Source organism: Homarus americanus, unplaced genomic scaffold (assembly GCF_018991925.1).
Source record: "Homarus americanus isolate GMGI-L3 unplaced genomic scaffold, GMGI_Hamer_2.0 scaffold30535, whole genome shotgun sequence".
In the NCBI taxonomy this organism is placed as follows: Eukaryota; Metazoa; Arthropoda; class Malacostraca; order Decapoda; family Nephropidae; genus Homarus; species Homarus americanus.
This window is the reverse complement of record NW_024732440.1, coordinates 5,543,621-5,556,773: the sequence shown is the minus strand read 5'-3', so window position 1 is coordinate 5,556,773 and position 13,153 is coordinate 5,543,621. Positions and strand designations below refer to the sequence as shown.

The 13,153-nt window shown below is 39.8% G+C and overlaps 1 protein-coding gene across 1 annotated transcript in view; it reads right to left on the bottom strand.

The window, feature by feature from the left end:
• Positions 1–11,237, bottom strand: part of LOC121868785 — a 46,811-nt gene extending 35,574 nt beyond the window's left edge. The window contains exons 1-2 of the mRNA XM_042369698.1: positions 10,878–11,237; positions 1,145–1,171 (exon numbers count right to left, since the gene is read on the bottom strand). Coding sequence (XP_042225632.1) covers positions 1,145–1,167 — 23 coding nt within the window. The 5' untranslated portion in view covers positions 1,168–1,171; positions 10,878–11,237. The remainder of the gene's footprint in view (positions 1–1,144; positions 1,172–10,877) is intronic.
• Between the last annotated feature and the right edge of the window lie 1,916 nt (positions 11,238–13,153).

Here is a 13,153-nt window from a genome sequence, read left to right as displayed (position 1 = left end):
TGGTTTACTTTTCCAGAGTAAGACTGGAGGACACTACAGAAATACCATCTCAACATACATACTTGGTGAATCTTGCTGCATGCTTGGCGAGTGCAACTAAATGACAATTCCGGAGAACCATGAGGAACATTCAACAATTGACCAATTTACCTTATACGTTTTCAATACTTTCCATATCACTCTCTGATAGCCCCGTCATATTTTTTCTATGTATATAAATACCATAAACCAATTGTTCTCACTGAAACTCATTGTAATACAAACACTTGTTCCACACAGCTTCTCTCTCTGTTATAAGGCAACAATGCTACTCTCCGTTGGGCTACAATTTCGTTTCATATACTGTACACAGTGTACAGTATTCAAACAGATTTTCTTCTCTATACACCCACACTTGGCATCCATTCTTAACACATCTCTTATCAGTCTCACTATTCAACTATTACTTTTTCCTCGTTAACTCTGACATTATTCAATCCATCGCGTCTAGGCCGAATTAATCATCTTCTCTCAAAATTATCTAATTTCCATTTTAATTTCTCTTTCTTCTGTAATAATATTCTCACTTTGTATTTTTTCATGACTCTCATTCTCGCTCCTCGTTCCACATTCACATCAGTCAAATAAACAACATAAAAATGGAGGAAACTGCTGCAAGCCTATTGGCCCTACGATAGGCATCCCCGTTTACACCCAACTCATATCGCTCATATACTGTATCTGTGCAACCTGAATTTGAAGCTTCCCAACGTGTTCGAATTAATGATTGTGTTCGGTAACTTGTTCCACTCATTCACTGCTCTACTGTATTTCTTAACAAGTGTTTACCAATCCCTCGTCTAAATCTAAATTTGTCCATAACCATTGCTACTTATTCGCTCCTGGTTAGATGGTTTAAGTACCTTTGTTTTATCACCTTTGTTTAACCCTGACTTCCAGTTAAACACCTCGATCATTCGGCTCTCACTCTACAGTACGTCTCTTAAGGGAGTGCAAATTCAAATGCTTTAATTTGTCTATACTCAAGGCTCCTAATGCCCGAGATTAGCCTAGTCATCTTCCTACACTTCATTCTTCTACCCACCAACATGTAGTTTAACAATATCTTCTCAAAATCATAAAACAAAATAATTATTGTACTTACCGGAAGACGTCGAATTTCTCCATATATCTGAAAAAAATAGATGTTACAATGTTACAAGACACTCAATATTCATTTTATATATATATATATATATATATATATATATATATATATATATATATATATATATATATATATATATATATATATATATATATATATATATATATATATATATATTTTTTTTTTTTTTTTTTTTGCTTCTCTATTGATCTTTTGCATTGATATTATTTCCTGTATCTGTGTGCGCCAGTTCCAAGTCTGGTCTGCTGTCATCACTCTCTGGCATCAAAGAGTTCATCAAAGTTCAGACTTCTGACTTAGTGGGGCAGGCATCATCCAGCTTCAGGTATGAACACTCAATTGAATATAATTATGTCCTTTGAGGTGTTTTTAAACGTATATTAAGTCCCCCCCCCCTTGCCCGCCTATAGTACTATAAGTATAAGCTTGCCAATTGCAGGAGTTTTAGTCTCTCTTCTCTTGGTACCTTAGGTGCGGTACTGAAGGCACCAGTCTGGTAGCCCTCGTTTGAACGTTTTCAATAGTGTGACAGTCTCTAGCAATCTCATGGGCCAGACGGGATGGTAGTATTCCAAACGGGGAAGCACGTCACTATCTAGGTCTCTGAACGTCCTTTTTATAAGACCCACTAGCTTAGTTGTTTGATTCGGCATCTTCTCACAATGATCCGAAAATTACAGTTCGTTGTCAACAAACACATCCAGATCCTTTTCACATTTGGTGGCCTTTAATGCTTTTCTTCGTCCCATTGGACAAATGATACGACTCCTTACTGTTGGTATGACCTAGGTATATCCTATTCCATTTATTTTTCTTCTTTTATCCTCTTCATCACTGATCGGCTCGTTAGCCGCTTGGGCGATCGGTCACGTCTCTGTTACGCACTGTTGGCATGCACCGGCTCCTGAATGTACCTGAACCCGCTCCAGTGTTGGTCAAGTCTGGTCTTGAAAGAGCTCACACTCGGTGCCGACACAACACTTTCTGGTAAATTGTACCAAGAGTTCACAACTCTCACTACGAAAAAGTTTGCCCTCACAGTTTTCTGGACCTGCGGCTTCTTCAATCTTGAGCTGTGACCCCGTGATGGGCGAGCGTCCGCCAGCTCTAAGTAAAGACACTCGACTGAGTAGTGCCCCTTGAGATGCTTAAACACCTCTATTAGGTCGCCCCTTGCCCGTCTGTAGTATAAGCTAGGCAAGTTCAGGCGCTCCAATCTCTCAGGGTAGTTGAGGTGCCGAAGTGCAGGCACCAGTCTACACTGGTCCCCTAGCATATCTCGGGGGCCAGACGGGGTGACAGTACTCCAGATGGGGAGGCACTTCACTCTTGAAGATCGTTACGAGGGACGGACCGTCTAGATATCTGAACGACCTTCTTATAAGACCCAATAATTTATTTGCCTGATTTACCTTTTTCTCGCAAAAGCCCGAGAACTTCAGCTCATTGTCAACATACACACCTAGGTCCTTCTCAAATTCAGTCTCAAATAGTGCAGTTTCTTCATCCCTTTGGGACATATGATACGCCTCCTTACCGTTGGTACGCCCCAGGTGCATCCTCTTTCACTTCGTGACATTGAATCTCGGCAGCCATTTCTTCGACCATTCTTGGAGTTCACAGATATCCTTCTGCAGCTCTTCACAGTCCACTTGGTTCTTGATTTCCCGAAATAACTTGGCGTCATCGGCAAACATTTGTATGGAGGAGTGTACAACGTCAGGCTTGTCGTTTATGAAACAAACAAACAACAGCCCTAGCCCAATGCACTGCCGTGACATTGAATGTTAACAACCATTCCTTTGACCACTCCTGAAGCTGACAGATCTTTCTGTAGCTCTTCACAGTCCGATTAGTTCTTAATTTCACAGAATAACTAGGCATCGCCCACGAACATTTGTATGGCATGTTATTTATGAAACAATCAAACAACAATGGGCTTAGTACACTGCTCTTTGGTACCCAGCTTGTCACGGGTACACATGAAGATTCTATGCCATTAATCACCACACACTGTTTGGTCACGAAGAAAGTCTCAAATCCACGCTAAGACACTCCCCCGAATTCCGTACCCTTCCTGTTTAATTTTAAGCTTTTCATGGGATACGCTGTCGAAAGCCTTAGCAAAGTCCAGATATACAGTATATTGTCGATATCTAGGTCCAAACATCCATCACCTTAAGTAGTTGCATCAAGCAGGAGCGTCCCGACATAAAATCACGTGGACATTCGTTTACTAGGTTGTTTCGTTGATGTTCCATCATGGCATCACGTATAAATGCTCTCTAGTACTGTACACACATGCTGGTCAAGCTCACCGGACTATAATATGTATGGAGTGACGATCTCCTGTTTTGAACATAGGACTCACATATGCCATTTTCCAGTTGCTGGGGTTCTTTTATTCGTCCATGCATCTGCAGATCAGGTTTTTAAGGGGTTCAGCAAGCTCGTAGCGCATCTCTCTAAGCACTCTGGCCTTTGAGATGCACGCTGTCAGTGCCAGGACTCTAATGAACCTTTAGCTTTGATAATTAATTGTTCCTAATGCACTCTTGTCAGAACAGGGCTGCATGTGTTGAACCGTCTTTCCTGAGATACAGGGAAATTGTTCGCATCCTCTTCTGTGAACACTTAGGAAAATAATTTGTTTAACGCCTCTGCTTTTTCTTGATCTGAGTCTGCGTAACTACAATCTTCAAGTCTCCTATCTGATACGCATGTACGTGTCTTTAATTTCGACTTTGCGTAATGGTAGAAGGCCTTTTGTTTTGACTTGACCTTGCTTTTAATCTACCTCTCAAACTCCTTTCCAGCCCTTTTACACGCAGACTTTGCTTGGTTCCTGGACCTGGCATACATCCCTTTGTCCTCCTCATTATTTGTTGCGATCCATCTCTTGAATTTCTGAGATTTCTTCTTAACTTTGTTAACCGCCGATTGGTTACTGCGTAACCAGTGGATTTGGTCTTGGGTATATGTTTATCAATCAAATAATTTACTTTACTGACTAAAATGTTCAGGGTAGTATCCGGGTTCTTGTTTACTAGCAAGTTAGGCCAGTGAATACCACTCATCTCCTTCATCCAGTCGTAATCACCAATGTAATAATTTAACCTTGGCTGGGCTCTTATCATGAAGCAAGTAACAGTTAAATCTGAAGGAAAATGTCCCATGATGGCTGGTGCCAACGGGGGTTAGATGTTCCAACTTGGCCACTATACCCTTCTCGTTTGTCATGATGAGGTCCAGTGATGGTTTGGGTGGGTTTTTTCCCTCTATAGTGAATCGTATCTTTCACATATTGATATTGATTAGAAAATTGTTTCTCAGTGTTCTATAAAAAAAGAGTAGCGGTATTATTAAGGTCATATGGTGTGGTTTCATTCCTCGTCGCCCTAGTTAAAGTCCCCTATGACAAGGAGGTGGCTGGAGCTGAGCGCCGTTACGTTGTCTATTAAGACTCTTAAGTTATATTATTGTCTCATCTCGCAATAGGCTGGGATACAGACCCACCTGGTAAGCCTCTCGGGCGGAGGATGTCCTGCACTTTTCTAACTGCAAACTGTGTAACAGTTCCATATCAAATGATCTTCAGCATTATTGTCTCAATTGTTCCACTGTCAGGTACCTCCTTCCACAGGGTGAGTCACTGATCACAGTATGTCACCATTTACTTGTACTTGCTAATTTATACTACTGTACTACTACTACTGGTACGCTATCCACACTTTGGTGAGTGCTAAGTGAGGTTCTCTTATCTCATAAGTTATACCCCCAAGTTTGCTGTCATTTGGGAAATATTTTCTTACTATTTACCTAAATCATTATCCTCTTGTTGCTGTCTTACGTTTCATATATATATATATATATATATATATATATATATATATATATATATATATATATATATATATATATATATATATATATATATATATATATATATCAGGCCAAATTCATTCCTGTCCCAAATTTTCACATTATCCGCAAATCTGATTAGGTTGAGTTCCATTATGTTAGAGGTATGGTAGAAAAATAAGGTCAGTTTTGGTTTAGTAAAGTTCCGAGACCGAATATTAGCAAGTTCCTTGTAAGGCATGGGCAACAGACCAACACAATGATAGAAAATATATATACTGTAGTTAGTAAGGTGAGGGCCAACAAGTGTGTGAGGAATATAATGGGGTGCGGTGTAATAACTGACGAGGAGAGGAATCAGCAACCAGAGGAGATTCCCCTCACCAAGCCATATCCTCGCCATACAATTTCCTGGCAGGCACCTCCGTCACCTGGCAACCCCGCCACCTGGCAACTCCCCAGAGGAAAATTCCATCCTGGGCGCCTTCCAACTGGACAACTTTCCATTGGAGTTCCTCCTCCACACGACTTGGCTGCGCTGCTTAACTCTCACCGACAATTCCATACTGACAAGTTTCTTAGCGGGTGAAGCCTCGCGAGGTGAATGTGGAACGAAGGAGATGCTCGGTAAACAAAGTTGTTCACATAATCACAAGAAAATTAGATAACACGAAGTTCTTTTTTCCTAAGTGATATCCTGGATTGGTTTGAGGCGATTTTCTGAAACGACTGGGGATATTTATTAATACAAAAATCAATTAATGAACCATAAGCATATAGTGCAGCAGAATAACAGGAGGGGTCTAGCAAGAATGTGAAGTAATTTCTTCTTTAACGACTGAATTCCCAGTTAGGTTCGATTTGGGGGGGGATTCACCATAGCTACAAGGGAAATTGCCAAGAATTATAGTGACAAATAAATCACAAACAAATGTACAAATGTAGATTTAAACTGTACACGAGGACTTAAAAGTTTTTATGAAGCGAAAGATGTACTGTACTATGCCGTTAGGAATAACTTGACTTCATGGCAACTGAGGAAATGGACGACCGCATGTCATAAATTTTAAATTACAACCAAGGAATGTGGAGGAAGGCGAGCCTCTGTGGCCACTACAACAGGAAAAGAAGAAAACTATTGTGGGAAAGAAGTTTCTTATCATGAAAGCATATAATTCGTATTCGTGGGTGGAAGCAGGAACGAATTTCCCACCAAGCCTCGTGGTGAGTTGGGGGAATGGAGTGGGCGGTGTGACCAGATTTTATCGGCCTCAACTTTCACCAAATTCCTGAGATTTTTCCTTAATATTACGAAAGCTCGACAGTCCTAAACCTATTCAACATTTTTAAAAAGGAGTATGTTTGGTGTTATTATAAAGGTTCAGACCATTTAGCGATGGGGTGCTGACATACAGTATATTTGGGTTACATGTTAAGGAATATTTTACCGTACATCGTGTACAAATTACGTCACATATCAGTAGCTTATAATTCAAAGGTAAAGTGATAAATATCGTGTTATGTAAAGTACAACTTATTACTGTACTATCCACTTGTGGACCGATGGGGCTCGTTACAGTGGTGTGTTTGTGTGTGTGTGCGTGTGCAAAGATGTTTATTGTGTGTCTATCGGTCTAAAAATCAGCGACATGCCATCTGTGAAACCCAAAGTTGACCCTTACACATGTACATAATTCAAGGAGGTTGGAGAGATATGCATCTCAAACGTGTAAAAATCAAGTAAGCTGAGGTATATCTATATATATATATATATATATATATATATATATATATATATATATATATATATATATATATATATATATATATATATATATATATATATATATATATATATATATATATATATTTTTTTTTTTACGTTTATGGGTTAAATCGTGGGTTCAGTTAGCATGAATAGTTTTAGGGCTCACTGACACACACTAAACGTCTTCACACACACACATAAGTAAACACACACGTACATACATATATACACACACACACACACCTTTTAAGGCGCGAGTTTGTGTACTATTTTCATATTTCTAGTCAAATACACTCGGTATGCTTTCGGGCATCTTCAGCTAAGGCAGAGGTTCAACAAATTATTTCTAGCTTATACTACAGACGGACAAGGGGTGACCTAAATGAGGTGTATAAGCATCTCAAGGGGCACTTCTCAGTTGAGTGTCCTTACTTGGAGCTGGCGGACGCTCGCCCCACAAGGGGTCACAGCTCAAGATTGAAGAAGCCGCAAGTCCAGAAAACTGTGAGGACAAACGTTGTGAATTCTTGGAAAAATCTTCCAGAAAGTGTTGTGACGGCACCGAGTGTGAGCTCTTTCAAGACAAGACTTGACCAACACTGGAGCGGGTTCAGGTACATTCAGGAGCCGGTGCATGCCCAGTACTTGCCAATAGTGCGTAACAGAGACGTGACCGATCGCCCAAGCGACTAACGAGCCGATCTTTTCTTGAAGAGGATAAAAGAAAAGGAAAAGGTATCAGAGACGTGACCGATCGCCCAAGCGGCTAACGAGCCGATCAGTGGTGAAGAGGATAAAAGTAAAAAAGTAAAAGTTTACCGAAAAGCTAAACGCAGTTTAAACAAGTGAAATGTTTTATAATTTACATTATGATTTGTATAACTTGAGGTTTCCTGTAGACTATTTTTCCAATTAATTTGCAATATGACAATGTTTAATATCCATAAAATACGAACTCTTACTGACCTTCTTGTCATATATTTGCGATTGTTTTTAATTAAAAAAATCATTAACAAAATACAAAGGGTTAGGTTACCTTACAGAGGATACTTTGAACACTTAGGATATTTATGTAACAATTTGAACGGATTTTGTTTAAAATTTAAAATTTCAGTACCAAAGTGAAAAGCTTTACTTGAGAGTCGGATCTTTTTTCTTTTTTTTTTTAATTCGCAACATCAGCTTACTAGCCGTTTGGGCGGTCTATCCAGTGTACTAGCCGTTTGGGCGGTCTATCCAGTGTACTAGCCGTTTGGGCGGTCTATTCAGTGTTAGTACAGTAGGTAAAATTAACTTCTCCCAGGCCTCTCGCCCACCTCTATAAAAACATAATTTGCTTATGTGGTTCAAAGGAGTTCAGTTTTAGACTTGAACAGAAAAACAAATGTTAAAACATCTTGCTAAGTCTTAAAAGCTACTTGTACTGCAATAAACTCACTAGGTGTTAAAACAACCGTCAGTAAAGAAAACGGAGTCATAATAGCAGACATACATTGAGACGTATAACTGAAGTAATTTTCTTTAAGTTTCCACAACTATCTCCATATTTACATGTGGCGCTACCAGAGAGCGCAACTCTGCTGGGAATATTATTAAACGTGGCGCCTCAGAGTACATTCAGCCATACTTATTTTTATCTAATAAGCTATAATATTTACGATATATATAAACTGAAATTAACGAAGTTAATCTGGCGTGGGAGACAGTCATACCATTCAGTACTGGACATGATTTGAATGAAAGAAAAGGGTCAGAGATTCGTTGACGTATCCCGATACCAAAGGGCTCCATCCATAATTTGCGTGCTATCTTATCATTTAGCCTCTGGTTTTAAGTTTCTTCTCACGATTTCACTGTGTATCATCTGCGTATCTTTGGGGGAAATTGACGATAATTACTTTTACTTTATCCTCTTCGCCACTGATCGGCTTGTTAGCCGCTTGGGCGATCGGTCACGTCTCTTTTCCTTTATATTCTTCACCAAAAGGTCGGCTCGCTAGCCGGGCGATCGGTCACGTCTCTGTCACGCACTGTTGGCAAATACTGGGCATGCACCGGCTCCTGAATGTACCTGAACCCGCTCCAGTGTTGGTCAAGTCTTCTCTTGAAAGAGCTCACACTCGGTGCCGTCACAACACTCTCTGGTAGATTGTTCCAAGAGTTTACAACCCTCACTCCGAAAAAGTTTGCCCTCACGGTTTTCCGGATTTGCGGCTTCTTCAATCTTGAGCTGTGAAATTAAGCTTTTCATTTCAAGCTTAGGTAAGATCAAGTTTCATCAAGATTAAGTCATGTAAGAGGAAGCTTGGGGCCAAAATGATAGACAAAATACGGAAGAACCCTAGAAAAGGAAAATACCAACCTTAGGATTAAACATAATAATTATAGTTGTTAAAAGTACCGAGATAATTTTTAGTAATTCTTTATCTATATAACAAGATACTGAATATGATTCTTTCAAAAGTCTCACGAATTATTTAAATGGTAAGAGGGCTGAGGGGTTGAGCAAAGGGCTTGTAATAAAGGTGTAAACAATGAGTTCTAAATGCATCTCACAGCTGCTTGGTTTTGTAATGTTCCCGTGAAAATTTTATATTTGCAGTTCTGAATATTTTTACGATACTTAGTTGTGCCATGTGACTAAGAAGATAAATTTAACCACATAAAATAGTTAAAGAACTAACTGCAGAAATAGAACAAAGATCATTGATATCGAGAACCGATGCCGACGACTGCTTCGATGAATCTACATTACATATATCTATAAGATTGTGTAACTACTGCAAACAGAACTATTACCAACACGAATTTTACAATTTCATTTTATTTTCACCAGGTCTCATTTTCATTGCGTATATCAGGAATCTTCAAAATGATGCAGGAAACAATACATATTCCCGAAATAGATGAAAGAAAATAAACATTATTTGCGAGTTTATAATTTTTTGCATGTTTCAACTGCCACGGTGAATGAGAGCCGATCACTGCGACCAACGTATAAAGAATTAACAAATGTGCCTCATCAAAATTAGCTACGAATAACACTAATTACATAACTCCGCAAACTTTCCTGAAAGCTGCCGAAGGTAGATAAATATCCCCTCCGAGACGTGATCCTATTATGAAACTTGTATTCACATACCCGGTAGTTCACAAGTATTTTCCTGATGTAACTGAATGCGAGGTAATGCATCGAGTTACAGAAGTCTGTCTAATTTTGACTCCATTTTCGGTGTGAACACTTTAACAATGCTTCTGACCATTAGTAGTTTACCCTTAGTTCTAACTTTTACTTATGCGACCTCGGTTCTGATTTATTCCCGACTTACTCCCCCTGTGGTTGTTACTCCTTTGGTTTTGAGTATTACTCCCCTTACCCTTGGTTTTGAGCATTACTCCCCTTACCCTTGGTTTTGAGCATTACTCCCCTTACCTTTGGTTCTAGGATTACTACCCTTATCCTTGGTTCTGAGCATTACCCCCCTTTACCCTTGGTTCTGAGCATTACCCCCCTTTACCCTTGGTTCTGAGCATTACTCCTTTTACCCTTGGTGCTGAAAGCTACATAATCTAAACTGAGTTCTGACAAAGTATCAAATCCAGTTTTTACGGTAATCCCAATCGACCGTCGGCTCGGAACAAGTCTGTTCTGGTTAACCTCCTGTATAAATCTCATCGTTCTAGACAAATTCAACACTAAGAGCGAGCTACCCTTTACTTCATCATCCTCACCCATGTTTCTGTCCTTCAGAGGTTTGCTATTTAACAGTCAGTAAGAAGGAATAGCTCACACCTCCTTGACTGTCTACTTTAGTCTTCACTTTGCCCCATTACCTTTCTGCCATGTCTTCAACATCTCCTTTAAGCATAGGTCAGGTCACGTTTTTTTCTTATATTAATAATTACAAATTTGAGTTATGTTGTCATCATCGTATTTTCTAATTTATTAGTGCATAGACTTCTTGTGTGGTAGGAATAAGCTAAAGCAAATATTAACGTCTTTGGACATGTCGACTGCCTTGTATTGTGACGAGACAATTCTATGTTAATATGAAAACGAAGCCACGAGACACTACTTACGTTTTGGATGGAGTTTATTGAAGAGATTGAAGACTAGTTGATGAAGGAGAGTTGGTCTGTGATGCTGGTGGGGATCACAGCTTCCCCCGCGTCAAGAAAATACACTGATAGATGTGCCACTGATGACGCAGACAATCACACTTTCCAAGTTTCCGTGAGCAACGCGATTTTCCTGCTATTTATGAAGCTTCTTATTCAATAGAGCCCAATTTTCCCAGGTGTATTGTTTACGTTGGACATCCTGCCAGCACTGTAAAATGTGAAGGGAATGGACTAAGAAGGAGTTATATCTATAGTCGCACAGGCAGCGAGGGTGAATCTCAGGTTGGAGGCGTGGCTTGTGGGTTTCCTCCACAGCCATCCTAGAAGTATCGTACATTTCCTTAGTATTGTCGTACACTGGGCGCGGCAAGAATGTGTGTATTGTAACGAAAATCCATCTGTGTATAATTACAAAAATGAATGTATCTTGTATTAACTGATAGTTGTATATGGTAAAATTACCATACAATATCGAACAAAGTTTTCGTCGACTGCGTCGTGAGCTGCGCAGTTGGTTAAGCCGCGTGACTAGCGTGAAGAAGTCGTTGATACACATGTTAATAGGCAATACTAACAGGAAAAGTGTGACTAAGGAGTGACGACGCAACCAAGATTAAATTAAAGGGGCTTAAGCAAGTAACTAATGTTTGTTACTGCTTCCCGATGAAGAGACCTTTCTCAACGAATCTTTTAATAACTTACAACTCCAGTTCTCATTATACACCCAAATGGGGTAACTAGATAAATAAAGCCGTTGCGAAAAATTTTTTTTTGGTTTATTTCGTAAATGCGTGAAATAAAATTATCAAACTTTGTATCCTTTTTATATGCATGCCGCTCTCACTGTTTTACTTGCGTGCGATTCTCAGGTCATGCACATGCGACATTCATACATAGTATACCAGCCTGTTTCAAATATACAGCACAAGGCTGTAAGTATTTTTTCAATGTTAAACAGTACGATATTATGTGTCATTAATACTCAGGCCTTAGTGCTATACATACACAAACTGCGTCATACAGACAGTATACAAATCTCGGTGATACCAACACACAAGTCAGTGTCACACATACACAAGACTGAGTTATTCTTTTTAAATAACAAGAGCATTGCCCCTGACAGCAGCAACACGCGAAGTGACTCAGACAACACATTCGTATAATTAAGCAGAATGTGCCTTGTCACAATTAAGAGAAGAATCTTAATATGTGTGTGTGTGGTTTATTGAAAGAGCTTGTGAAAATATACAGTTACATATTTGTGGGTTACGAATTACAAATAATATACAAGTGACATAAGTGTATAGTAACTTAGATGTGATGGGGATCAGCTGTTCATTTCAACATAGTGACAGTGTAGGAGCAGTGTTTACTGGGAGTGAATACATTGATTTATTACATGTTATTGATAATTTTTACAATGTTGGGACTGGGCTGTTCTTATAGCGACAGTACGTATGGGCTGGATGCGGTTGTGGTGTCGAACAGCAATTCTCGGACAGGGGATCTCAGGTGGTAGTAGGGGCCGGTGTCGGGGATGGTGTAGAAGCTTCTTACCAAATTTGCAGATGAGGCCGTGGTGATGGTCAGTGAGAGTCGAAAGGGTCAGTGTGTTGAGCGCTTCTTGATATGTGGTGTAGGAAGGGGAGAGAATAATCTTGCATGCCCTCTTTTGCACTTTTTCTAGGTGTTTACGTTGTGTGGCATTTAGAGAGGAAGACCAGGTGGGGGAGGCATAGGTGAGCTTGGGAAGTATGAATGTTGTGTATACACTGAGGAGCTCGTGAGCGGGAACTCCGAGGGACTTGAGTCGGCGGAGGAGGTGGAGACGGAAACTGGAGGATTTGACAACTTCACTGACGTGTGGTTTCCAATTTAGTTTGTTGTCTAACGTTCGTGGAATCTTGGAGTGTGTTCGGACCTAGAATGGTGGGACAATGTTTGAAAACCAGTAGGTTGTGGTAATGGTAGAGACTGTTCAAGTAGGTTTTGTGAGGGGTGGCGAAAGATGAGCACAGAAACAGACTAAAGGTTTACAGATAACAGCCATTATTTATCAATAATGATAATTGTGGTCGGTTTTAGTGAAATCATGTACAGACGAGATGATAATTGAACACATGTTTCTCTATCAACAGCAGAACAGGGCCCTAGAGGATTATTTAACATTAGTCAGCTATACTTATGATCATTGCAATTACATCAGGATTTTAACCAGAGGAGCCCAATGTGTG